At 45.8% G+C, this 26,614-nt stretch overlaps 1 protein-coding gene across 4 annotated transcripts in view; it reads left to right on the top strand.

Moving 5' to 3' along the window:
- LOC136842550 (juvenile hormone esterase-like) overlaps nucleotides 1-26,190 on the top strand; it is a 47,315-nt gene extending 21,125 nt beyond the window's left edge. For 3 of the 4 annotated variants that reach the window (XM_067109988.1, XM_067109986.1, XM_067109987.1), the window contains exons 7-12: nucleotides 2,519-2,669; nucleotides 3,658-3,836; nucleotides 12,262-12,415; nucleotides 14,577-14,709; nucleotides 15,030-15,144; nucleotides 25,963-26,190. In XM_067109988.1, the coding sequence (XP_066966089.1) occupies nucleotides 2,519-2,669; nucleotides 3,658-3,836; nucleotides 12,262-12,415; nucleotides 14,577-14,709; nucleotides 15,030-15,144; nucleotides 25,963-26,118 (888 nt within the window). In that variant the 3' untranslated portion in view covers nucleotides 26,119-26,190. The remainder of the gene's footprint in view (nucleotides 1-2,518; nucleotides 2,670-3,657; nucleotides 3,837-12,261; nucleotides 12,416-14,576; nucleotides 14,710-15,029; nucleotides 15,145-25,962) is intronic. The other variant, XM_067109989.1, reaches the window with a different exon arrangement.
- The last annotated feature ends 424 nt before the right edge of the window (nucleotides 26,191-26,614 follow it).

Raw genomic sequence — 26,614 nt, 5'->3', positions numbered from 1 at the left:
TGAGAGTTCCTTCTATTGCTACTATTGTATTCAGTTCCCCAGTCACTCATGCCCCTTCTCATTTTTCTGAGTTTCCCCTCCTTCCCAACTACCTGCGATGCCATCACCAGTCACCTTTCTTGACCTGACCCGCACCTGCAGCTCTGCCAACTAACACCTGCATCCCTGCCTACAAAACCCTTGGCTCTCCCATCTAATTGTCACCCCATTGACACCTCTTCTATCGAAACCTTATCTGGCTGCCATACAATGACCTTTCTAGGTACCTGGCCAGATTAGCGATATGCCCTGTGAAGGAGGACAGTGGAGGACCCATTAAAAAGAGGCTGTCAGAAGTGTCAAAATACAACCATCACTGGTGGACTGTGGTATATATACTGGCCCGGGCAAACCAATGATGAACTAGTCCCTCTTCAGAAGTCATACTGCTAGCATAACCTATGCTAGTCCCCCTTCAGATGTCTCCGCTCAACCTACTTCTGAAGGCACACTTCTAGTATCCCCACATTAGCTACCTCTACAATGCCACTCTACGACACCACCCTCCTGGCACCACACACACACACACACACACACACATCACTGCTAGTCGACCTTACATTACTACTCAAGTCTTCTCATCCAACTTCACGCCACTGGATGCCCTTTGCCAGCCATCTCCCACAATACGTCACTCTGCTGAATCACCTGATGACGTTCCCCTGTCCAGAAGCCACTGAGAGACATTTGCTCAAGTCCTGCTCGAAATAGTCCCTACACTGCCTATGCCAAAGATTGTTGTATCCAGCCACTCACCTCTGTGCACTGATGCCTTACTAGTCTACTAGCACCCCTACCCTTCGTCATATTTCCCTCTGGTGGGGGAACCCTGAGTGACAACATTTCTGCTGACACCCTACAACAAACCCCTGGCTCTACAAATCTCACGTCTTGTCCATGGACCTAAAATCCGCAACATCGAGTCCCTGTTTTGTGGTATCAACTGTAGATCAACTGCTGAATCACCTGATGACGTCCCCTTGTCCAGAAGTCACCGAGAGACTTTCGCTCCAGTCCTACTCGAAATAGTTCCTATGCTGCCTATGCCAAAGATTGTTGTATCCAGCCACGCATCTCTGTGCGCTCATGCCTTACTAGTCTACCAGCACCCCTACCCTTCGTCGTATTTCCCTCTGGTGGGGGAACCTTCCTGCATATCCAGGTGCCATATCTGATGAAGATATCTGGACCATCAACAGTGCAACGTTCTTGCTCATTGTACCCATTACTGTACATCTTTTGGATCCTCCCTGATATCCATTTGCATGTTAGCCTACGAAAGGCCTAGAGTATAAGATTTGTGGTTGTGGCACTTTGCTTGAGTACTTTGTGATCCTTTTGTGTAACATAATTCTTGACAGTGCCACAGAGCTCCATTGATAGCTCCTGTACATATTTTATCTTCTGATTGATTTAGTGAATTATACTATTTAGTGGACATCTTAAGTTTACCTCCAACCCTTGCATTTATTGGTAAATTTTGAGTATTTTTCACTTTTAACTTTTCCTGTTCACCAGAGTGCAGCCACCCTCAGTCAGGTGTAGTTATCAGAAATCCTATTTAAAGCTACCTTTCCAAACACATGGCAGTGCGAACGTGACAATAATATATATATATATATATATATATATATATATATATATATATATATATATATATATATATATATATATATATATATATGTATGCATACACACATACATACCATTTAAGTTACATAAACGCATTCACTGATGAGCCAGAGACGTGCTTCTTAAAGCATTGTCTTTGTTTAAAAGAATCAAATAATATTTGTGTTCTTTAGGCTATTAAAACATTGTAAGCAAAAAAAAAACCTATAGAGAGAAAACAATGAGCACTGTGCGTTGTTGTTATATATATATGTGTGCATGTATGCATGTTTATTTGTTTGCATGTGTGTAGGTAGAGAGACAGATGCCTGTGTCTGTACTTTTTGGTAAAAAAAAATCGAGATATTTTGATTCCCCTTTGATGAATTCTCATGTGCTTTGGTTCTCATTGAATCCCTTTCACATTATAGTTGAAGTCTTTCAGCTACAAGGATACACTGTTCTATTAGCATTTCATAATACGTTATGTACATGCATCATATCAACAAAAACAAGAAAACAACACCGTGATCTCGAAAGGCGCCAGTGCCTTTGAAATACAGAATTACCGTGTGACGTGATGCGGTGCGCTTAAAGATTTTGAGTAAGTTTCTTCTATAATATCGCAATATGTCAGAGCGCCAGACACTCAGAAATCTTTATTTAGTATGTCCTTTCTAGGTAGCTTTATCACTGTTCTTGTTATGTCTCAGCATCAGCTGTCTTGTAAAATACATTTATAATTGTTAAGTAACTTGCACGTTATGAAATGTTGGCATATTTAGCTCTTTAATTCCACTGGAAAAGAAGATTTAATCTAATGTTACTGTATTATTTTAATTACCGTGCACCGCTTTTTTTCCTTCAGCACTGGAACTTCAACCCTGTCCTACTAGGTCCAAGAGTGGATGGGGATTATTTACCAGAGGAACCAGAAATCCTGGTGAAAGAAGGCCGATACAACAAAGTAAACCTTATTTCAGGCGTTACTTCCCACGAAGGAGGACTCTTTGTCTTTCGTGAGTACACGAAGAATCTTCTCTTCTTCATTAATATTTTCGTTCGTCATAATCTTTCCTATGATTCCTTTCTTATTAATTATCATCTATTATGCTTCCTTAACACTGCAGATCTATAACAACTAATAACATGAAATGTCTCTGGAAAAATGTATTTTTCTAACAAAACTCTAATATCTATAGTTCGTCCAGTGAAGGCATTCAGTGGAAGCACTGTTCTAAGGCCTTAGCCGTAACACATGCAGTATAGACACAAATTTGGGAAACTAGTGGCACATTTTGAGACAGTATAAAATCATTCTAGTAGACTTTCCATGTCTAGCCATGTCTGGACATCACCTGTAAGATGAACTTACTGTGTCTGGCAGCTTCATGTATTGCCTGATAAGGAATAAATTTTGCATGTTTTTCAGTGCCAGGTCTTTGATCTCTGGTACACACATCAAGAGTGGTCACAGTAACAGTTGAAAATGTATGGACCATTCGAATATTAAAGGACACTGTCATTCAATTACATAGATTGAGTGGTATGAATGCACTCGAGACTTCTATCTTCATGTCTAATGTTTGTTAGTGTAGGGGGAATTCAACAACCTAGACCTGCCGACAGTCATACTTTGAGTTTTTAGGATTTAATTAACGTCGTCCCCATGATTTACACCTTGAACTAATGTTAGCGAAATCCCTGTTAAGAGATTTTATTTTAGTGTTTTACAAGCACAGGTCTTTATCCTTCAGTAATTGTTCTTGGTAATGATGGGAACCAATTTTCAAGCAAGTATCATCATCTGTACAACTAAAAAAAATTAATCTAATTTACTGCAGACTAAGGCACCACAGCCGAGCACCAAACTCAGCAACTTGAAGTACTTTCTAAACCTATTGGTAATGGCTTCAAAATTCCAAATGCTACAAAGTACCTTAAAGGAATCTAAAATATATGAATAGTTATGTAGTTAACATAAACCCATTACATATTTCTTTCCAGCATTATTTTCGAGTGAGGCTCTCAGACACGACCTGTTGAATAACTTCAAGGAAATTGGGCCGGCCTCACTAGATATCAGAGATGGAGACGCGTCTCCAGCAGAGCTAGCTCAGCGAATTTTCGATTATTATGTTGGTGGTGTCAAAGCCAGTCCTGAAGACGCTGATAATCTTTGTGCAGTAAGTGACACACTTTTGGTAATTATTAAGAATCAGCAAAATTTATTACTTCCTATATGTACCTTCGGTTTTTCACTTTCAGCTTTTGCAGAAGGCTTCTTCATGAGAGGTTCAAGTTAAGCTTGTTAGCCTATTCTCTTGTCATGATTCAGAATTATTAATTTTACTTTTCCTAAATTGACATGTAGTCATGATATGAGATATAAACAATGTAATTTTTACGAACATCTCATCTTTTGATCTTTTGATTCTGGAAGGGAATAGTCACTAATCTTCTTTCCTTTGAGGAAAGTATGACACGAAAAATACAACTGTTAGCAGGAAATGCATTTTGCATAGACCATCCCTAAGTATCTTGGTCATGAATGCTTTGTACAGCGGTTTCAGCTTTCCCCAGATATGGTGGAACTGTTGTGCAGTTATACACTAATGCAAAAATATTTATACCATCTAATTCAAAAGTATTTTGAATAATAATACCTGTTACATATTAGGGAAGTGCAACTGTGAATAGCCTCAGTCATTTAATAAGAAAAACACCACATCCCTTTATATATTTTTTAATCCACGCATTTCCTAATTACTCAAATTACTGTATTAATGAATAAGATATTTAGCGTTAGGGTAGAGAAATATAATTGTAGACAACTAATTTCATAGATTATGAATGGAGGTTCAATACATATGTTAGCTTTATGCAAATGTAAATGATTTGTAGAGATCATGTTTACATGCACACAGTACACAATAATAAGACTCAATTAAGGGTAAAAATATTTGAACGACCATGTTATGATTATGGTATTAACAGGTGAAAATAAATATAAATCGGAAATGTGGAGTTGTTCCTACACAAGTACAAACCCTCGGTCCTCCACATATGGGATACTTTCGGCGTAGCTGAACATAGGCCACAAAAGACTTACAAGGCATTAGTTGGTAACACTACCAGCTGGACATGAGGTTGGCAACTGTGGGGAACCCACGGTGCTAACCGCCCAGATTCGCGCATCATTTCTCTTTCTGGCCTTGTGTAGGACGGACATGTTTTTCTGCGATCTCTGTTCATTTCCTGACTGCGAAAGCTACAATCTCATGGTGTGTTTGTGATCTTGTGTATTTGTGTGTGTTTGTGAGATGGCTAACCCCTCGCAAACCCATGATTTAGATAAGCCTTGGCACCGGATTTGTCCTGGTAAGGACAAAAAATGTGACGCCTTCCGCTGTTCAATAGGCTCGGATCCCCACTCCCTTTGCCTGAAGTGTCCCAAGGGGAGGAAGGATTCCCTTGATTGTTCTGTGGATGTACCATGTGATGAGTGTAGGCTCTGGTCCCCCGAGCAGTGGGATAGGTACTTGCGTAGACCCAGATATAGAAGGAAGGACTCCAAGGTGTCAGAGGGGATCCCTTCGTCCCCTTCGACCCCCATTGTGGTCACTCCCTCTCCATCTTATCTGAGTCCCAGTGGCCTCCCCGTACTGCCCCTGACGGAACCCGCATCTGCGGCCCCAGAGGAGGCGAGATTGGCTGACCTAGCCTGCACTCCCCCCAGTCCCCCTCCTCACCCAGAATCTCTTATCTCCGGTTTAGAGGGGGGACCTTATTTGCCTTTATCTCCTCCTGCAGGTTTGGGACTTGTACCGGGTTTGAGTTGGGCGTGGGAGTCACTCGGGATGGTTGGCAATCCTGATTTGTCCTCGCTTCTCGGTCACATCAGCTCGGTAGGGTGGGGAGGGGTATTGCCCCCTTCCCCCACTACCCACACGGTGGTTGCTCTCACGACCCCCACCGTTTCTGCTGTGCGGCCAAGGAGTGTAGTGACTTCGATGGGGACGCATGAGGTCATGCATATGGCGCAGTCCCTACCCCTGCCATCGCAGTGTCAATGCTGGCCGCTCCGGTCTGCTCAGTCACTCCGCCACCTCCTGGTTATGCTCTCACTCCTCCCGCCTTGCTTCCGCCGTTACCCGTGCCCACCACGGATCGTCAGGCATTTCCTGCGTCACCAATCGTTCCCAACAGCGGACGCTCTCCAAGGGACCCGCCTCGGTCTGTTGCTCCCACTTCAGACCGTACCCCTGCTTCCGCTGACCCTGTGTGGTCTGTCGTCGGTATGCTGGGGGATGCGGTGTTATCCCTGATTGACAAGACGAAAAAGAAGAAGAAGAAGCGGGCTCGCCATCCATCTCCATCTTCTTCCTCCTACTCATTGTCATCGTCATCCTCGTCTTTGTCTTCTTCTTCCACTCCCCCTCCCTCTTCTAAGCCCAACTGGGCTAAGAAGGGGAGGGCAGGGTCTTCCTCCTCTCCACCTTCTCCCCCCTCCTCTTCTAAGTCCAAGCTCTTCATTGGGTGAGTCGGTAGAGCTGCGGACTGGCACTCGCTGGGCCGGAGTTCGATTTTCCGGCCGGCTGATGAAGAGTTAGAGGAATTTATTTCTGGTGATAGAAATTCATTTCTCGCTATAATGTGGTTCGGATTCCACAATAAGCTGTAGGTCCTGTTGCTAAGTAACCAATTGGTTCTTAGCCACGTAGAATAAATCTAATCCTTCGGGCCAGCCCTAGGAGAGCTGTTAATCAGCTCAGTGGTCTGGTAAAACTAAGGTATACTTTTTTTTTTTCTTCTAAGTCCAACTGGGCTGTGAAGGGGAGGGCGGCTCCCCCTCCCTCTAAGAAAACTCACGCTGCTACTGCAGTGTTCTCCCCCCCTCGGGAACGGACTGCTGGTTTTCTCGCCAAGAGGGGCACTTAAGTACCCTCCTCGGGCTGTTCAGGAGCTCCTTCCTCCCAGATTTGTTCCGTTTCGGCGTCTACCAAGTGCTTGCCGCGGAAAGCACGATCCCCTCCGGGAGACCGTGAAGGCTCGAGCTTCGTCACGGGCTTGGGCACAGAATGGGATAAGGGGAGAAACCCACGAGCTTCGTCACGGGCTTGGGCACAGAATGGGATAAGGGGAGAAACCCACGAGCTTCTTCCCCACCTAATCCGTCCCCCTTGTCCAGGTCGGACTGGGATGTCAATGGATTTTCCCCCACTGCCTTCTTCATCCGTCTCGGCACCAAAGAAAGCCAGAACACGCCCGGACGGTAGGGACGGCGGCCCACATGCTGCGAGGAGGCCGTCCCCTGATCGTCATGACGGTCTCTCACCCTTACGAGACAGTCTGCCCGGGCCCTCACACGACCTCCCATTGCGGGGAGGGAACCGTGAGGGGTCCGCCGCCGCCACTGGCTATGCCAGCGGGTGCAACAGTAGTGTTCGCTCTGTCTCCCCAACCCCCTCGACTTCCTCGGGATTCTCCGGGAGGAATCGGGGGTCGCTAGAGTTATGGGAGCTGACGTTCTAGGGCAATCAGCTTCAGGGGCGTCTGGCCCTCCTTCGCTCCACGCGAGTGGGAGGTCGTACGCTTCCGTAGTGCGGGGCAGAGATGAGGGATCGATCTCGGGCTCACCTGCCGGTGGGACTTACCCGGATGACCGCCTCTTGGAGGGCCCCTTACCGAGAGACCCGGCTACTCCGGAGATGCAGAGGGCGTTCGTAGAGGTCGTGGCACTGATCCGTCAGCACAATGGCCTGGAGGAACCGCTTCCAACCCCGTTGGGTGAACGTTCGTCTAGACTGGAGGAGTTTATGCCACCAGGAGGGAACCCAAGCCCTCTCTTGGCCTCCCGTGGTCTCTGGCGGACAGCGTTATCAATCAGGTGAATGATTTAGTCTCTGGACAGTCGTCATCACTTCGCTCGTCTCGAGCTACCAAGTTGTTGCCTCCCCTCTCCCGAAACAGAAGAAATATTATGTTCTGTCTGAATGCAGACTACAGACAAAGGTTGTGGAACCAGGGCTGACTTGCCTGGTACCCGGTGCCACATCGGCTCAGCTGTTGGCAGAACACGTTTTTCTTGCAAGTGGAGATGAGTGCTTTGGAAGGCACGGCTCTGTCGGCCCTGCAGGCGGTGTCTTGGCTTGACAATTGGGCTTTCGCTCTGTCGAGGATCGCAGCCTTGTCTACTCAGGGCGAGGATCCGACCTTCAGTAGTCTTTGCCAGGGGGGGGGAGGTAAGGCTATTTCCTTCCTCGCCCACCAGACGGCAAACCTCTGGCCAACCTAGCACTGAAGGGAAGGGATGCAGTGCTGTCCCGGATCGTCAGGTCTCTAGGTACGGAGGCCTCAGTATCATTGCGCAACGGCCCCATCCTGGACTCCACCTTCCTCTTCCCCAAGGGGGAGGTGGATGCTGTGGTAGACAAATGGAAGGCCAATGAACGTGACTGCCTTGTCTGCCAAGCAGCGACAAAAGGTGTCATGCATCCCTCTCGTCCTGCACCCCGGCCCTCGACCCAAACTAACACCCCAGCCCTGAAGAAGTCTGGTGCTTTGACGGTCACTATGGGCAAAGTCCAGCCCCCTTCTTCGTCACCTCCTCAGAAGGAACCACAGGGTCCCTTTCGTCAACCTGTTCTCTCCAAAAGGAAAGGTAATGGCAAGAAGAAGAGGGGAGGAGCTCACTAGGAACGGCGAGCCCCCTCATATGCTGCCGTTGGTGGGGAGGTGCCTTTCCAGCCATTGGGCGGCGTGGCAGTGGTACGGAGTGGAGACCTGGGTAGTGGATGTCCTCCGGAAGGGATATTCCCTACCTTTTGTGTCCCCCCTCCCCTCACCGACACTCCAGTCCATTTTCCTTCCTACCTCCAAGACCCCCTGAAGAAACAAGCGGTTCTTCAGGAGGTCAGAACGATGTTGAGCAAGGGCGCCATCGAAGTCGTCGAAGATCGATCCCCGGGCTTCTACAGCAGAATCTTCCTTGTGGAGAAGGCCTCCGGCGGCTGGAGACCGGTGACCTCTCTCCCCTGAACCATTTTGTTCGTCAGACACGGTGCACGATGGAGACGGTGCGTATGGTACTGTCTGCAGTCAGGGAGAATGATTTCATGCTGACGGTCAGCTTGATGGACGCGTACTTCCAAGTACCGGTTCATACGTTATCTCGTCGGTACCTTTGCTTTGCCCTCGACGGGGTGGTTTACCAGTTCAAGGTTCTCTGTTTTGGTCTGTCGACTGCTCCACATGTCACGAGGGTATTCGCCCTCATTTTGGTTTGGGCCCATTAGCACGGGATACGTCTTCTGAGGTATCTCGATGATTGGTTAGTCCTGGCAAACTCCCACTTGCAATTGCTACAGGACAGGGATCGTCTCCTCGAATTGTGTCACTAACTGGGAGTCTTTATCAACTTTCAGAAGTCCGATCTAATTCCCAAGCAGAAAGTTCAATACCTGGGCATGCTGATCAACATGACAGCAAGCAGTCTTCCCCTCTCAGGCTCGAATCAACACGTTCAGGAAGGTAGCGAGGCAGTTCCTATCACAACAGGATCAACCTGCTCAACAGAAGCAGGTCGTAATCGACCACCTGTCATCGTTGGAGAAACTCGTTCCACAAGGGAGGCTCCACATTCGATCCCTCCAGTGGAGGCTGAGGGATTTCTGGGATCAGTCCTGGGAACCCCAGTCGGTTCTCGTCCTCATCTCGCAGGAGGTGAGGGACGATCTCGCTTGGTGGTTGGACGACAGGAACCTGTGCATAGGGACACCTCTGTTCTCTCGCCCCCCGGACTTGCTTCTTTTCTCAGACTCATTGAAGGAGGACTGGGGAGCTCACCTGGAGGAGTTGCTGATGGTGGGCGTGTGGGACTGTCACGAACGGCACCTTCACATCAACGTCCTGGAGATGAAAGCAGCGTTCTTGGGTCTCCAGTGCTTCCAGGATTGTTTGGTAGGACACTCGGTAGCGTTGATGAGTGACAACACGACCATAGTGGCATACATCAACAAGCAGGGGGGTCTTGTCTCTCAAGCCCTTCACGAGTTGACGTTGCAGGTGCATCAGTGGGCAGTTGCCCACTTGGTGGTCCTGTCGGCCAGGTACATTCCGGGCAAGAGGAACGTCCTGGCAGACACGCTCAGCCGTCAGGATCAGATAGTGGGGTCCGAGTGGTCTCTTCCATCAGACCGTAGCGGACACACTTTTCAGTCTGTGGGGGCGTCCGGTAGTCGACCTGTTCGCCACCCGGTACAACAGAAAGCTTCCGACCTTCTTCTCTGTTGTACCAGACCCATGGGCAGCTGTGGAGGACGCATTCCAACACTCGTGGGACAACCTCGAAGTGTGTGCCTTTCTTCCGTTCTGTCTCCTTCGTCCAGTTCTCAGTCGGGTGTTGGGATCAATGAACCTTCGGATGATCCTAGTAGCCCCCAAGCGTCCGGAAGCCGCTTGGTATCCAGACCTACTGGCTCTGCTCTCCAACGTTCCAAGGGAACTCCCCCTCTGGCACAATCTGTTTCGTCAGCCTCACGTAGAACGGTACCACAACGCCGTGGCTTCCCTGTCTCTTACAAGCTGCTACGAGAAGCCACAGACAGGGATCTGACCCTCAAGACCGTCTTCCTTTTAGCCCTGGCTTCGGCGAAGAGGATTAGCGAATTGCAGGGACTTTCCCATGCATTCAAACACTTGAGGGGGTGGGGATCGGTAAAGCTCAAATTTGTCCTGGAATATGTAGCGAAGACTCAAAACTCAACGGTCCCTGACGTCGGTTCGAGTCTTTTATGATCCCTTCCCTCAATGACTTTGTAAATAACGACCCTGACGGGTTACGGCTCTGTCCTGTATGGGCACTACGGCACTATCTGAAGAGAACATGGCATCTCAGGCCTGAGTGTCGGCGACTCTTCGTTAGCACCAGGACCCCCAAGAAGGAAGTGTCTAAGAACTTGATCTCTTTCTGGCTTCGTGAGGTTATCAAAAAGGCGCATGCGGCAGCTGGCGAGGACATTGCCAGCCCTCTACGCCCCCGTGCTCATGAAATCAGGGGGATTGTGCCCTCCCTAGCATTCCAGAAGAACCTGTTGGTCCAGCAGGTACTAAGGGCGGGAGTGTGGTCACGCCAGACCACATTCACCTCTTTTTACCCAAGAGACGTTACCCATCAATCCTTGGACACTTTTTCCTTGTGGCTGGTGGTGGTTGCTCAACAAGTTGTGTAACTACCCAGCTCCCGTAGGGACAGAGTTGCGGCTCGTCTGTTGTACGCGAGTGAGTGGGCATGAACGGTGAGTGACTAGCTCTCCCTTCCTCCCCTATCATCCTACCCTTCTTCCCTCGGGCAGAGTTAGGCCGTACAAAGCTGAACCAGGCATCTGACGCAGGTGAGTTTCATTACTTGAGTGTCCTGTCTTTGTTACCTTTCAGGTATTCATTGATGTAATGTCCCCCCCTTTCCCCTGCAAGGCGGGGAGAGGGGTTGCAGGCTAATTACCAAACTCATTCCTTATGTTGGTCCTTAGTCCCCAACGTTTCCCACTCACCTCTAGTGTGAGTGGGAATGGTCCTTCCTGGCTTTTGTCTCGCTGTGCGATCACTAACTACCGTAACCTCGCCACAGCAAGAACGTTCTAGTAGACTGGCTGGTAGCACGATGGTTCTCATAACGGTGCTCTCGGTCCAGTGGCCATGTCCCCCTGGCTCTTACCTCAGGTGTACATGAGGTGTGTTGAATTTCCAGTCATTCAGAGACCTCCACTCAGATTCCTCCCACCGAATCTTGAGTCCCCATATGTAAAGGACTGAGGGTTTGTATTTGTGTAGGAACAAATCGCATTTTTTAAGGTAAATTGCATTTTTCCTAACATACAAACCCGAGGTCCTTTACTCAGGTTACCCACCTCAGCCGCCCCACAATCTGCCCTAGACCAGAAAGCGAATTGATGCGCAACTCTGGGCGGTTAGCACCGTGGGTTCCCCACAGTTGCCAACCTCATGCCCAGCTGGTAGTGTTACCAACTAATGCCTTGTAAGTCTTTTGTGGCCTATGTTCAGCTACGCCGAAAGTATCCCATATGTAAAGGATGTCGGGTTTGTATGTTAGGGAAAATGCATTTTACCTTAAAAAATGTGATTTTGGCATGAAGCTCTTCAGAACGATACCCAAACATTTCCAGAAGCAACAGTGAACGGTGACCTTACAGTGCTGAAGTGAATCCATACCGGAGGGAAGTGTTGGATCGACCATTTTATGCAAGGCCTAGAACTGACTTATCGTATGTGCATGTAAACATGATCTCTACAAATCATTTACATTTGCATAAAGCTAACATATGTATTGAACCTCCATTCATAATCTATGAAATTAGTTGTCTACAATTATATTTCTCTACCCTAACGCTAAATATCTTATGCATTACTACAGTAATTTATGTTGACGAGGCCCTACCATTACATTCACGTTATAAAAATAAAATGTTAAATGACTACATAAAACTACATTTCTAATCACTGTTGCTTTATTTAAGCTCAATTGTTAATACAAGTATGTACAAAGGTTTAGGTTAAATCTTTAAGTAACTTTGATATTTCATTTTACAGATGTATGGTGACTGGCAGTTCACGTTAGGACATGATTTGGTTGCCAAGTTCCACATCAGAAGTTCTGCTGAAGTTCCCATTTATCTGTATGAATTAAACCACAGAGGACAGCGATCCCTCGGTGACTACTACAATGCAGGTGTTGGTGAGACATGTAAGTGCAAATACTGGAGTCAAAGTAACAGTTACTGTATGTGTATACATTCTGAAGGAGTAAGCTAAAAGCCAAGAACTTGGCTAACAAGCATCTATAAAACTGAATACTTAAACGGGAAAGATGATAGGCCACAGTAAGGGAGAATAAATAAATGCAAAAGTTTATATCAAATAGATTATTGATTTGCTTGCCAAATCAAGAAATAGATAAATGGTAATTAGATCGATAAACAAAAGTGAACCTCAGCGGAACCTCATCATCCAACTCGATAATCAATCAACGGTGATTTATTTCAGAAGCCTATTGACCAGTTCCACGCAAACGCTAACCAAATCATTAGAGCCACAACTGGTTTTTTTTCCAGAGTCTGTGTAATAGATTCATGTACTGTCTAAGTCTGTTTGTGGAGTTATGAGCCCCTTTCCAAAGATATTTGTGAGAAACTTTTCCATGTTTCGACTGTGCACTGTTCTCATGTCAAGGGAGGCTTCTGATTTATCTTTCGTTACGATAAGTCGGTTCCAAGGCTTGCATAAAATGGTCGACCCAACACTTCCCTCCGGTCTGGAGTCACTTCAGCACTGTCAGGTCGAAACCAAAGCTGAATTGGTTTGATCACTCCTTACCGTTTACTTCTAAAACTGGACTACTAATCTTCCTTCCATTATATTTCCCACATCGTGCAGCTGATTTAAGCAGTCTTGACCATTTAGATCTTTTCATTTTATAAAACTTTAATACAAAGACACCAGATGCTAAATTAGAATGATTATTATTTCAAATTCTAAACTGAAATAACGGAAGAGGTATATAATATAAATCATATACAACTAAGGGAATTGGATTTACGCGCCGATGAGCAGGGTAAGGCTTTGATTGATCCTGATGCTGAAGACATAAACAGTTGGTTGAAAATCATAAAATGATGAAAATCCGAGAATTCGTGGTAGGCATCGAAATCACAATACACCAGCAATAGGAAATGAACGATATTAATGCATTTAAAGGGAATTAGTAATTTAATAATACTGTAAGGTTGCAAGTAGCAGTATAAATATCAACTATTTCTTTTTATGAAAGAGTCCATTTCGTGTAGTTGGTGAAAAGTCTTTCCAGATTTTTATTTTATGTAGCTCGTTTATTTTAAGGGCCAAATTTAGCCACTTTGCTTCGGGTAATGGCCATGTAACCAACTCCTTCAACCGCAAGCTGTAGTCATTCAAAAATGTTTTGCAACATGTTCCAGAAGTTTTTGTTCACCTAACAATGATTTATTCGTTTTATATATATATATATACAAGGAAGTGCGCTTTTCTTATTCGATTTGGTTATTAATCATACGGTTAACAATATAAAAAAGAATGTTGGGTGAAAAATCCGTATTACGAAAAATAACGAAACATTTTGAAAAATTTTGCTCATGATGGTAGTAGGGTAAAAGTGTCAAAATTCAGAGACTTTCTTCTTCATGCATAAATAATCCAATGGAAAAGAATAGGGAGGAAAATCTGGTAACACCCAATGGATACTTAGTGGTAGAGAGAGAATAAATGATTAAATAAAGGAATTATAATAATGATAGAGAGAAATAAAAATTGCTTTAAGGAAAACGGGAGGTAATTTCTGTGATGCACCAGTCGTGTCTGTGCTTGTTTCGTGTGCTTACGATGGAGTTGCCAAATAGCACCAGAAGTCACTGTTATATAATTAAGCTGTTCTTCGAAAAGTTTTGAAGTATGTTGGAAAACATTTTTGAGTGACTGTCATGGACTCTGTATCGTAGGCTCTCACATTCTTGGGTGATAGGTAAGCTAAGTGGGTCCACTTTCTTTTCGTTTGTTATTTTCTTTTGTTTTCATAGTAATGTTAAACAAAATAATTCTAGACAAAAAAATTGCATTACCCCAGCTTTGCTTAATCTTTCCCCTGTTCTTTGCTTTTTACTTTAAAATTTCAAATATTTGGCAATCTCCTCCCTCTTCTCCCTTCTAATAGTGGACTGGCTCCCTCATGCTAAACGGATTCACATTTATTTTTTTATATTTAATGTTTCACCGTTAGCAACTGCAAACAAAAGGAGCAAATCGTAAAAGCTGGTACAATGAAACAAAGGTTTATAATTTCACAAATATTCACTTAGCATTGAAAACATTTTCAGGGGTTAGTCATGTAGATGACTTATTCTACCTATTTACCGGCGGTAACACCTTATGGAAGTCTCTTGAGAGAGAAGAGGATCTGAGATTAAGGGACATTATCACAAAGCTTTGGTCTAACTTTGCTGCGACAGGGTAAGTAACAGTTTGTATTCCTCACCTTGTGTATGACTTATCTTAAATATAATGTCTGTACTGTACACAAAAACTACATCATATTACAGCAGAATTACTGTTAATTTCGGGCGATGTGATTATATATTATTATAAACAGCCTGAATTTGTTGAAACCACCAATCCAGAGAAAGGTTCCTTCTCAAGTCTTGTGAATTGATCTAATTCACACAAGAGATTATATGCAAATTAAATATATTAGTATCGATTTAACTCAGTTTTTATAAAAACTGTAAGCATAAAGAATACTTATGTATTACTATACTGATCTTTCATTACAGAAATCCAACACCAGACGATTCACTGGGCTTCACTTGGGAACCTGCTAGCGAAGATAACTTTGGTCATCTCTCTCTTACCCCATCACCCTTTATGGAAGAGGACAGGAGACAGGAGGTAATTAAGGGATTTTGACAAAGGAAAAATCTATTTCTGAGGGAGGCCCCATGTCACCCGGTGAAATTCCATACTAACACGAATTCCTAGGTATAAATATTGCTAAGCATACCAGAGAAAAATGCTTTCAGGAATGCTGGAGTTACTACCCCAGATCGATCGACTTCCATATGGAAGACGTCGGTATAACCAAGGGTGAGTGAAAGAATCACAACCACAGAGCCACACTCGAAAGACATCCCCATGTCAAAATCCCCCGGGAAGAGTAGAGAGCCGTTCCAGCCCCTGCACTCACCCACCCGCCAAGCGGCAATCCAGCGCCACCTACACCATTCCATTTCTAGCACATGAGATTTTCACTGATTGAATTTTTGTGCTCGTGTTTTTGGCCCGTTTTTGGATTACCCAGCATGTCTTCGAGCAGCTTTTCTGTCACCAAGTTAAGTACCATCTTCTTGTGGGGTTTTTATGATAAGTTTGGCTGGTTCAATCATTATTTTAAAGTTTTGTGCGATTGTTGTTATGACGCGCGTGGCGTCCCCAGCCGCCATGCCGACGCGAGATTTGCCCATCCAGCTTGTTCTGTTTGGATTTTCTCCTTGTCGTTATATTCTTATCATTATTCCCCCTGGGTTCCATCCTGGTGGTGTTTCCTGGGCGGGTTGTAACGGTGTTTCTCTATATTTATTTTGATCCACTTGTCGGGTTCCTTCATTAGGGTTCCCGTCATTTCCCGCTTGGGTTCCTCCGCCAGGGTGTGTTCCCATTGACAGTATTAGCCGCTTTATTATTTTATTGTCGTGCTGGTGTTATTGTTTATGGCCCTAATTTATTTGCGGAGGAGCATCAGTAATACCCTGTCGCTCCTCTTGGCTTGGCTGTGCGCCTTGCATGAACACAAGTATTCATGGTTTATGTGTATTTTTGTATTAGCGATGGTAATTTTTGGTTCTAGTTATTAGCCTTATCAATACCTTATGTTTATGTTAGGCTAGCATTGCTTCCTGGGTCTCCCGCTCTCCCCAGTTAGGTTAGGTGTAGGGTAGGAATCTTCAGGTTGAGGGAGTTTCTGTTGTTGTTCCTTCCATGAGCCGTTGTTTGAGTGATAGAGTGAGCCCCATTGTCTTAGCCTTCTCTCAGAAGGGTAAAACTTTCGATGGTTGTGTCTCCTCTTTGCTGTCATGGCATCCCTCTCTTTCGTTCGGCTCTGGTTGGTTTTCAACTCGGAAATTTCTCTCCCCGTTTTCTCCTCCCCCTCCCTTTCCTTCTCCCAACCTGTTAGCCTAGGCTATGCCTAGGTGCAGGTACTGACCTAGGCTATGACTAGGTGTGAGCTGGCGAGTCCTTAGGTCGCTTTCCCCTGAGGTAGGCTACGACCTTCCACGGCTAGTATTAATTTACTTGGCGCTGTGTGAGACTGCAGTTGAGCGGGTGAAGTTTCTTCCCCAGTCTCCTGTTTTCACTGGCCCGGGCCTACTCTCTTCCCTACCCCCCCCAACCCTTCCCCCCTCCCTCCTCTTAACCCTAACCAGCTCTTGCCTCTTGTGCGGGTGACGTCTACTGACGTTTTCTCCGAGTCTGGGGATTTTCCCTGGTGGAGGGATTCGCTCTCTCCCAGGACAAGTCTCCGGTGGCAATGTGCTTGGTTCGATGTTTCGTTAACTTGCTCTCGGGCGAGTTTCGAACTTTCTTGGGTTTCCTTCATCGTCCTCTCCCTGAGTTCATGTCGTTCGAGATTACTTTAGTTGGGTTGATTGGCACTTTCTCCGGCCCTTGTGGCCTCGCGTAGTTGGTTGCCTCACCCTCCTTCTGTTTTCTGGCGTTAGAGGTTGGGGATCTCCGGAGGGGGTGTTTCCGGACTTCGGAAGGTGTGATACATTTGTTTATTACCAGTTCGTTACCATCTCTTTTATTTTATGTATGCATATCCACTAGCGGAGTGAGCTACTCACTCCGCCACTAGTCATTAACTTGTCTTGGAGTCCGGTGTCCTGCCCTCGGGTTCCGCCGTTTTTTATTCCGGCATCCCTTGTGGTAGGACCCAGTTGACTCAGTTCTCTCACTCCACCGGAGTATTCCGGTGGTCGGAGAACACCTTGCTTACCGCTTTATTTAATTTATTGTCTAGTAGGCCCGTCTTTGACGGGGGTTTTCTTCCCTCCGGAGTACTCCGGTGGTAGATTGAAATACCCATGCCTGCCTAGTTTAAGTTTCTTAGAGTGGTAGGTTCATGTACTCTTTACACTTACAGACTGTACGTTGTGAGGAGCCAGGATGCACCGCCACCCTCCATCAACCTTACGGACATGTGGTGTGCCGGACCCATGCTGGTTGTGCGGTCCGGTTGGATGAACTTATCGTTTGGCATCCTGACGGCTGTGAGGTTTGCTTCGCCTTGGTCAACACTGTCCAGGACGAATCGGTAAGCTCTCGCCTTTCGTCACTCACGTTTTTTCCCAGTCTGATATATGCTCATATTGTAGTTCATATCCTTATGCTACAATTTATTATTTGTGACTTTCTCCCCTCAGGCTGTTGAGTCCTCTAAGAAGGAGGCCCTAGAGTCCCTCCATGCCTGGGTGGCTGGGTTTGGGAGGAACGTGCCATCAGGGAGTCCTTACGTCCTCGACGCCAACTTGCGAGACCTGCTCTACCCCGGCGCCCGGGTGGCTGCTGCTGTCCCGGCGGAATTGGCTGCCCCAATCATCCGGCAGATACGACTCGCGACCCAGCCACCCCAAGAAGACCCTTTGTACGAGGAAGTTTCAGAGGACGTCGCCGCCTTTGATTTGGACCTGGAACCAATGAACACGGAGCCGGACCAAGAGGTAGGTAGAGAGGTAAGTGAGGCTACGGGGGCGGGCGCCCTTTTTGACTCCCCATCGTCATCTGCTTCTTCCTTTTCAGGTTTTCAAAAGTCTTCCATCTTGCGGGACAGGGCTCCATCTGCTGTCCCCAAGTTGAAGCTGAAGACTTCATGGAAGGCGAAGGGCTACAAGTCCTCGTCTTCCCGGAAAGCATCTCCTTTCCCCCCATCGAAGGCCAAGGTCGCAGTACCTGTGGCCTCCGGGAGCAAACTAGGAACCTCGGGCATTGGCGCGAGTAAGAGAGCATCTAAACCAAGCTCTCCTCGCCAGCCTGCCTTTGACCCTGAGGCCTTTGCTAATTCCTTGCTCGAGAGGTTCTCGGCGGAGGTTGACGCGAAGCTCTCCAAAATAGCGGCGAAGCTTCACAGCCACGATTCTCTACTGGCGGGTATGGCTCGCTCCGGCGGGTCTGACCCAAAGTACGCGATCCCTGATACGGCTGACCTCCCTCCCTTCGCTGTAGGGAACCCGTGGCGCTTTGCTCTTTGTGCCATTCGGCATGAAGACACCTTAACAATTGAAGGTCTTGGCACGAGGCGCCTGGAGGAGTTAGAATTCTTCCCTCCTGATCTCCTGCCCCCTTACCCAGGCTTCGTTAGGCTGACGGAGGAAGCCTGGGTACACTCGGACAAGGTCCCTAGGGAGACAGTGATCTTCCCAAGGAACCAAGCGCAGTCTGCTCTCCTGCGCACTCTTACGGAGTGGCAGGCTGAGAACACTAAACTGATGCCTTTCAAGGGGAATTACACCATGTTCTCCTTGGGGGATAATTTACCCACTCCCTGCCTTAACAAGGTCGCTCTAGCAACGGCCCAGGCTTGCTTTGACGGCAAACCCTTGCCTCAGCTAAGGGAGACGGACTCCACATCCCTGGTATTCCCGGGAGGTGACGAGTTCTGGAATGACGCTCCATCCACTTTTACGGTGGGTAAATTGGACGCTGATTGTGCGTCTTCCCAATTTAGCGAGCAACTTCCCAAGATCCCGGAAGCTTTGCTCAAGGCGGAGTTTGAGGCTCGGTCTCGGTTAGGCTGATCCTTGAGCTCCCTGTGCATAACAGAAGCAACCGCCGTCTCCTTCGCAGAGGAATGCCTGTTTCAGGTTCTGGCTAAATCCCTGTTAGCAGGGTTTCAGTCAGACCTGTATGACTTTATGGTGGCAAGGTTGGAGTGCCGCAAGTTCATTTTTGCAGATGCCACCATACGTCATGAGCCTAACAAGCTCATGAAAAGTTCTATCTGGGAGGCGAACCTGTTCCCAGAGGCTGAGGTAGAAAGTGTTTTGGGTGAAGCTACCAGAGCCAACCAAAGCCTTCGTTCTCGTTGGGGTATCTCCGCCTACAAGCGGAAAACCCCAGAGTGTGGTACCTCCCAGTCTAAGTCCGGGAAACGTTTTCGTTGCCATAAACAACCTCTTCACCAGACAGTCGTTCAGGCAGTCCCGGTCTCGGCAGTGGGCCAACCCTCCACCTCCAAGGCTCACCCCCAACAGTTTGTTCTGGTCCAACCAGCCCAGTCTCTTGCTGCACCCTTGTACGTCTCCTCTCCGGCGTACAATTCTACCTATGAGGGCCGGGGGATCTTTCACGGCCTTAATAGGAGCGCAAGGCGGGGTAGAGGTCGAGCCCCATACAGAGGTAAACCTGGCTCTACCTCCAAAGGAAAAGTTGGCTGTGGTAGAGGAAACAAACCTGCTTCCTCCCACTGAGATCAGTCAGGTAGGTGGTCGGCTTTACTGGTTCAGAGACCAGTGGTCCTTCAGTCCTTGGGCACACAGCATTGTATCAAAGGGTCTGGGTTGGAGCTGGATCAAAGATCCCCCTCCTCTGATCAGGTTCTACCAACCCCCCTCCATAGTCCTGGAAAACTATGTGACGGAACTGCTCAACAAGAGAGCAGTAAAGAAAGTAAGGCACCTCAAGTTCCAAGGCAGGTTGTTCACTGTCCCAAAGAAAGGTTCCGATCAGCAAAGAGTGATTCTAGATCTGTCGCGTCTAAATCTCTATATAAAATGCGACAAGTTTCGCATGCTTACGGTGGCTCAAATCACGGACTCTACTGCGCGTGGAGCCATCACCACCTCTATCGATCTTTCAGACGCTTACTATCACGTCCCGATTGCGCAGAACTTCTCTCCCTACCTGGGTTTCAGGCTAGGGAGACAAGCCTACTCCTTCAGAGTCATGCCTTTCGGACTCAATATAGCCCCCAGGATATTTACAAAGCTGGCGGAGACAGTAGTTCAACAGCTCCGGTCCCGGGGCATCTCCCTAGCAGCGTACCTGGACGATTGGATAATTTAGGCTCCAACAGTCCAAGAGTGCCAGAAGGCTACGACCATAGTCGTCAAGTTCCTGGAATCGTTAGGGTTCCAGCTGAACAGGGAGAAGTCCTGCTTGACTCCGGAGTCCCGGTTTCAGTGGCTGGGCCTCCAGTGGGACCTGTCTTCGTACAGGCTATCCCTTCCGCCGTCCAAGCGGAAAGAGATTGCCTCCCTTACCAGGAAGTTTCTGAAAGACAAAGCAGCATCACGCCGGTCCCAAGAGAGGATCCATGGCTCCCTTCAATTTGCCTCAGTGACGGACCTGCTCTTAAAAGCGAAGTTAAAAGACATAAACAGAGTGTGGCGGAGACGAGCCAATGTCAGGCTCAGAGACAGAGTCTCTTCTATCCCACAGATTTTGAAGGCGAGACTGCAGCCATGGTCCACAGTCAGTGGCCTGTCGAAGTCAGTCCCGCTTCAATTCCCTCCTCCAACGCTGGTGATTCACACAGACGCTTCATTAAGCGGCTGGGGAGGGTATTCACCAAAACAAAAAGTACAAGGGACATGGTCTACAATGTTCCAACAGTTCCATATAAACACCTTAGAACTATGGCGGTGTTTCTAACCCTGAAAAAGCTCCGCCCCGCCAACCAGATTCACATCAGGCTGGTGTTGGACAGCGCTGTGGTGGTTCATTGCATCAACAGGGGCGGCTCCAAGTCTGGTCGCGTAAACCAGGTGATGGTAGCTATCTTCTCCCTGGCGAACAAGCACGGTTGGCATCTGTCAGCCACCCACTTAGCGGGGGTGCGGAACGTGGTGGCGGATTCCCTGTCCAGGACCACTCCGTTGGAGTCGGAGTGGTCTCTGGACGAAGAGTCATTCAATTGGATTCGCCACCGGGTTCCGGGACTCCAAGTGGATCTGTTCGCTACGGAGAGCAACCACAAGCTTCCTTGTTATGTAGCCCCGAACCTGGACCCTCAGGCTTATGCCACGGACGCGATGACCATAGATTGGAACAGTTGGGAGAGAATTTACTTGTTTCCCCCAATAAACATACTGTTGAAAGTACTACACAAACTCAGGTCATTCAAGGGCCAACTGGCTCTAGTAGCCCCCTATTGGCCGAAGAGCAACTGGTTTCCTATACTTCAGGAGCTCAAGTTGCGGAGTCATCAGATCCCCAATCCCAGACTGACCCAAGTAGTACAAACAAAGACTGTGTCAGCTTCCTTAAGAATTCAGAATGCCCTAGTTTTATGGACTTTGTAAAGTTTGCTGCTAATAAGGGAGCAAACATTGACCCCGCTAACGCTATGTTTTTAGAATCTGATAAAAGAGAGTCTACTCTTAGGCAATATGATTCAGCAGTCAAAAAGTTAGCATCCTTCTTGAAGGCATCTGAAGCTCAAACTATGACTACTAACTTAGCGGTTACTTTCTTTAGGTCATTGTTTGAAAAAGGCCTTGCTCCGGCTACTATTACTACAGCTAAATCAGCCTTGAAGAAGGTATTTTTGTATGGTTTTCAAATTGACCTTACAGATTCATACTTTTCATCAATCCCTAGAGCATGCGCTCGTTTGAGACCCGTAACACGACCACATTCTGTTACGTGGTTTCTCAATGACGTTCTTAAGTTAGCCTCTGATATTGACAACTTACAGTGCTCTTACCTGGATCTGTTAAGAAAAACCTTATTCCTGGTTAGCTTGGCTTCAGGTGCCAGAATTTCAGAGCTGTCGGCTCTCGCTAGAGGTGATGATCATGTTGATTTCCTTCCATCCGGAGAAGTCCTTCTCTCCCCTGATCAAAGGTTCCTAGCTAAAAATGAAGACCCTCAGGACAGGTGGTCCCCTTGGAAGGTGGTGCCTCTTCCACAGGACCAGTCCTTATGCCCAGTTCATACCTTGAAGCCTTACCTACTTAGAACTCCACAGTGTAAGTCGGGTCCTCTTTTTATCAGGGAGAAAGGTGGAACTCTTTCTTTGAATGCTATAAGGCAGCAAATTCTATATTTTATCAAACAAGCCAACCCGGATTCAGTCCCCAAGGTTCATGATATCCGGGCGGTAGCTACCTCTACCAATTATTTCCATAATATGGATTTTGCTGAACTTACCAAGTATACAGGATGGAAATCACCTCTAGTGTTTAAGCGCCACTATTTAAAATCACTCGAAGCCCTGAAATTTGCTGCAGTGGCTGTGGGGAGTGTCATCCCCCCACCCAAATAATCCTTAATCCTCTTCCTTTTCCCCCCCCCGCCTGCCTCATTTGTTTCTCTGCCTGCTCTTCTGGTTCAATCATGCCTCACTGCCTTGCTCCTCATAATTGATGTTGCTATTGCCCGTATTCTGGATTGTCTTGGTGATTGTATCTTAATATGCTGTGAATTTGGATTGTCTTAGGGGTACTGGATCTGTTTTTATTTATGCTCCATGTACCTCAATAATTTTTCATGTTGTAATATCTCTCTTTGTCCTTAGGTTTAAGTTCATGTTTGATTGTCTGTGACTTTATCTTGTTGGGTGTATCATTTTCCACCTGTAATTGATTTACAGTCTGTTTTTGTACATTGTTCTTAAAGTTAAGTTGTTGTCCTTACCTGTTATGGGATGCTTTTCTATATGGGATGCTTTTCTATAGAGAGTTGTGATTATTAAATCTGTTTTTCATAGCATGTATTTTTGTTCAGGTCACCTTGTTTTTACAATTTTTCTTTTTTAGCTTTGCAGTCTTGGCATGATTCTCTGTTACTATTTCACCGGGTGACATGGGGCCGAGCTCAGAAAAGGGATTTTGACAAAGGAAAAATCTATTTCTGAGGGAGGCCCCATGTCACCCGGTGACCCTCCCAGGCCTGGTTTCCCCCCCTTCTTGCACATGCCAAGACCGGGGGTGGTGCTAGTCGATCCAGGTAAGAGCACTGTAAGTTGTCAATATCAGAGGCTAACTTAAGAACGTCGTTGAGAAACCACGTAACAGAATGTGGTCGTGTTACGGGTCTCAAACGAGCGCATGCTCTAGGGATTGATGAAAAGTATGAATCTGTAAGGTCAATTTGAAAACCATACAAAAATACCTTCTTCAAGGCTGATTTAGCTGTAGTAATAGTAGCCGGAGCAAGGCCTTTTTCAAACAATGACCTAAAGAAAGTAACCGCTAAGTTAGTAGTCATAGTTTGAGCTTCAGATGCCTTCAAGAAAGATGCTAACTTTTTGACTGTTCTAAAAACAGAGTGTTAGCGGGGTCAATGTTTGCTCCCTTATTAGCAGCGAACTTTACAAAGTCCATAAAACTAGGGCATTCTGAATTCTTAAGGAAGCTGACACAGTCTTTGTTTGTACTACTTGGGTCAGTCTGGGATTGGGGATCTGATGACTCCGCAACTTGAGCTCCTGAAGTATAGGAAACCAGTTGCTCTTCGGCCAATAGGGGGCTACTAAAGCCAGTTGGCCCTTGAATGGAGTCCCGGAACCCGGTGGCAAATCCAATTGAATGACTCTTCGTCCAGAGACCACTCCGACTCCAACGGAGTGGTCCTGGACAGGGAATCCGCCACCACGTTCCGCACCCCCGCTAAGTGGGTGGCTGACAGATGCCAACCGTGCTTGTTCGCCAGGGAGAAGATAGCTACCATCACCTGGTTTCTGCGACCAGACTTGGAGCCGCCCTGTTGATGCAATGAACCACCACAGCGCTGTCCAACACCAGCCTGATGTGAATCTGGTTGGCGGGCCGGAGCTTTTTCAGGGTTAGAAACACCGCCATAGCTTCTAAGGTGTTTACATGGAACTGTTGGACATTGTAGACCATGTCCCTTGTACTTTTTGTTTTGTTGAATAAATATTGCAGATCTTCAGGACATAACACACCTCAGGCAGTCTTATTTGTATGTCTTCCGTAAGACATTAGCTTTTGCCACTGAGAATCCCAATTTCTACAGTATCTACAAAATCCAGCATAATATTTTTTTGGTTTTTCTTTAGCATTTGACTTTTTGATTCGAGTAAATTTGCATAGAATAAGACGTCCTATTAAATGAGTTCTTCCATTTTTTTTAGGTAGAAATAAAAATCCTACTTTTAGTAGATTCTACATACGGTCATGCTTTGCTACATCTGTAGTTATCAACAAAGTACATCGAGGCATAAATAGATTAAGATGTTAATAATATAAAGAACGTAATTGCAAATGAAATGAGAGAATCTTGCAAATCATGGAAAAGTTTTTATATCTTGTTAACTTCCATTTATATGTAATACATTAACAAGTAAAAAATGCGCCGAAGTTTCTTCTTCGCAATCGAGTTTTCGTTACAGCATATAATGCTATGCGAAATTCTTAGCCATGGTCCATGAAAAACTCAGCCGCGGCCCATGAAACATTCAGTCACAGCCCAGTGGTGGCCTGTGTTGTTGGGACACATATAGCGGTGCCAGACGCACGATCATGGCTAACTTAAAAAAAAAAAATTACTGAGGCTAGAGGGCTGCAATTTGGTATGTTTTGGTATATTTGTGAGTTATAACCTCAGCTATAACGTCTTGAATTTTCCTTTTCTGGGTCAATTGCTGAAACAGGGCAGTGGTTCAATTCTCTGACTTCAAATTTGGCTGTCTTAATTTTTTTATAGTGTCCTTGAACTGATTCTGGAGTGACCACTAGAAAGGCCCCGGAATACAGTGGAATATATGACAAGTAGTCTTAGTAATATCTTAGACAGGGTTTTTCTAATTCAAATGTCCTACAGTGATCTTGAAAAGCGTTCTGGAGAAGTATTCATTAGTTCGGTCTGATATGTTGATGCACATCTCATTTTCTTGTTGGTGGGGTTGGGGGGGCGGGGTGGGAGAAAATGCTTCTTCACCATCTTTGTAAGATATGTACATACTGTTTCATATGCCTGAAGTGGCTGGAGATGTATATTTCCTCTTGTTAAATCGAGAATTGATGCTAATTCAAGGTATTAATTAACACCGTGTTGCAAACTCCACAGTGAACGTGAAATTTCAGTTTGGCTAAAGCAATGAGAAAATGTTTAATCTCCTTGTGTTGTGCACTGGAAGATTCCACAGTAGTGCTCATTTCCATGTTTCTATCATTTTCAATGTGACCACTTTCATTGTCTTTTATTTTTCATTAGTAAAAATTTGCTTTAGCTCATCTTAATTTAATTACAGCTGGTCCTTATTATTAAGGAAGTCATTAAGCAAAAAAAGTTTACAATTCAATTATAAGTCACAAAGTACTCATTTACCATTGGCTCTCTTTCCTCTAGACTCAAACATGTTCCTTTAAGTAGTTACACACTACACATAATGGATACTTCCTCCTAAGCTGCTTGATTGTAAGTGGAAAAATATTGCTATTCACATAGCTGAGTGAGAGGAGAAACCTTAGTGAGAAAATTTTGTGTGGAATGATAGAATATTTAAAATAGGGTATTTATTTGCAATTTTTATGTTGAATGAGGTTTTTTATATATTCTTTGAATCTTAATGAGCAGTTTTATACTCGATTTGAGTGACTCAGTCTAGCAAAATTTTCTTGTGCATCATTTATTAACATTAGTGATTTTATATAATTGTATTTGTAAATTGACTCGGGAATCTATGTTTTTAGTTGTTTTTGTGCATGTGCTACAGTACTGTTATAGCGAGAATTTTCTTTTTCACAGGTACGAAAGTTCCTAGAAAGTCTGCCAACAAAACTGAACTATCTCTTGCACCCAGATTCTGTTTCACCAGAGCAGCTTCAAACGTTGAGGGAAGAACACGCTAGAGCAGAGAACATCAACAGTCCCAGGAAATATACAGCAAAAGATGAGCTGTAGCAGTCAAGAAGTGTCTGCGTAACAGTTGAAATGCTGCTCACCAACTGTTGAGAGAATAAAGCTAAAGACCTATGAAGTATCTTAATTTTCATTTGCTTTTTGTGAAGCGACAGAGATACGGAAAATATTCCTTGGAGGATCTCGTCTAGTATGTAAGGGGAAATTAAAGAAATAATAAAAATAGATTTACCGTAATTGTTTTCACAATTTCTTTTGTTGATCAGAATAATTAACGAGAATTCTGTTGTTTCTGGTAATAAAATATGTACGAAAGAGCGAAAAAGCATTTATCACTTTTGAAACTTGAAGTACTCAGTAACACTGATTTGACTTATGTGATACTCAAGGTACGTGTCAGCATTCAAGCCTCTCCTCCTCTTTGCCCCTCCCTCACTGACACCGCAGCCCCCTCTGACCCTCTGACAACGAAGTTTTTAGTCCTAGGAGCTTTCTCGTTAAACATTTATTTGCATTTACAAAGTTCAAATATGTCTTC

Source organism: Macrobrachium rosenbergii, chromosome 10, assembly GCF_040412425.1.
Source record: "Macrobrachium rosenbergii isolate ZJJX-2024 chromosome 10, ASM4041242v1, whole genome shotgun sequence".
In the NCBI taxonomy this organism is placed as follows: Eukaryota; Metazoa; Arthropoda; class Malacostraca; order Decapoda; family Palaemonidae; genus Macrobrachium; species Macrobrachium rosenbergii.
Note: the sequence above shows the minus strand (reverse complement) of the source record. Positions and strands in the feature narration are given on the sequence as shown.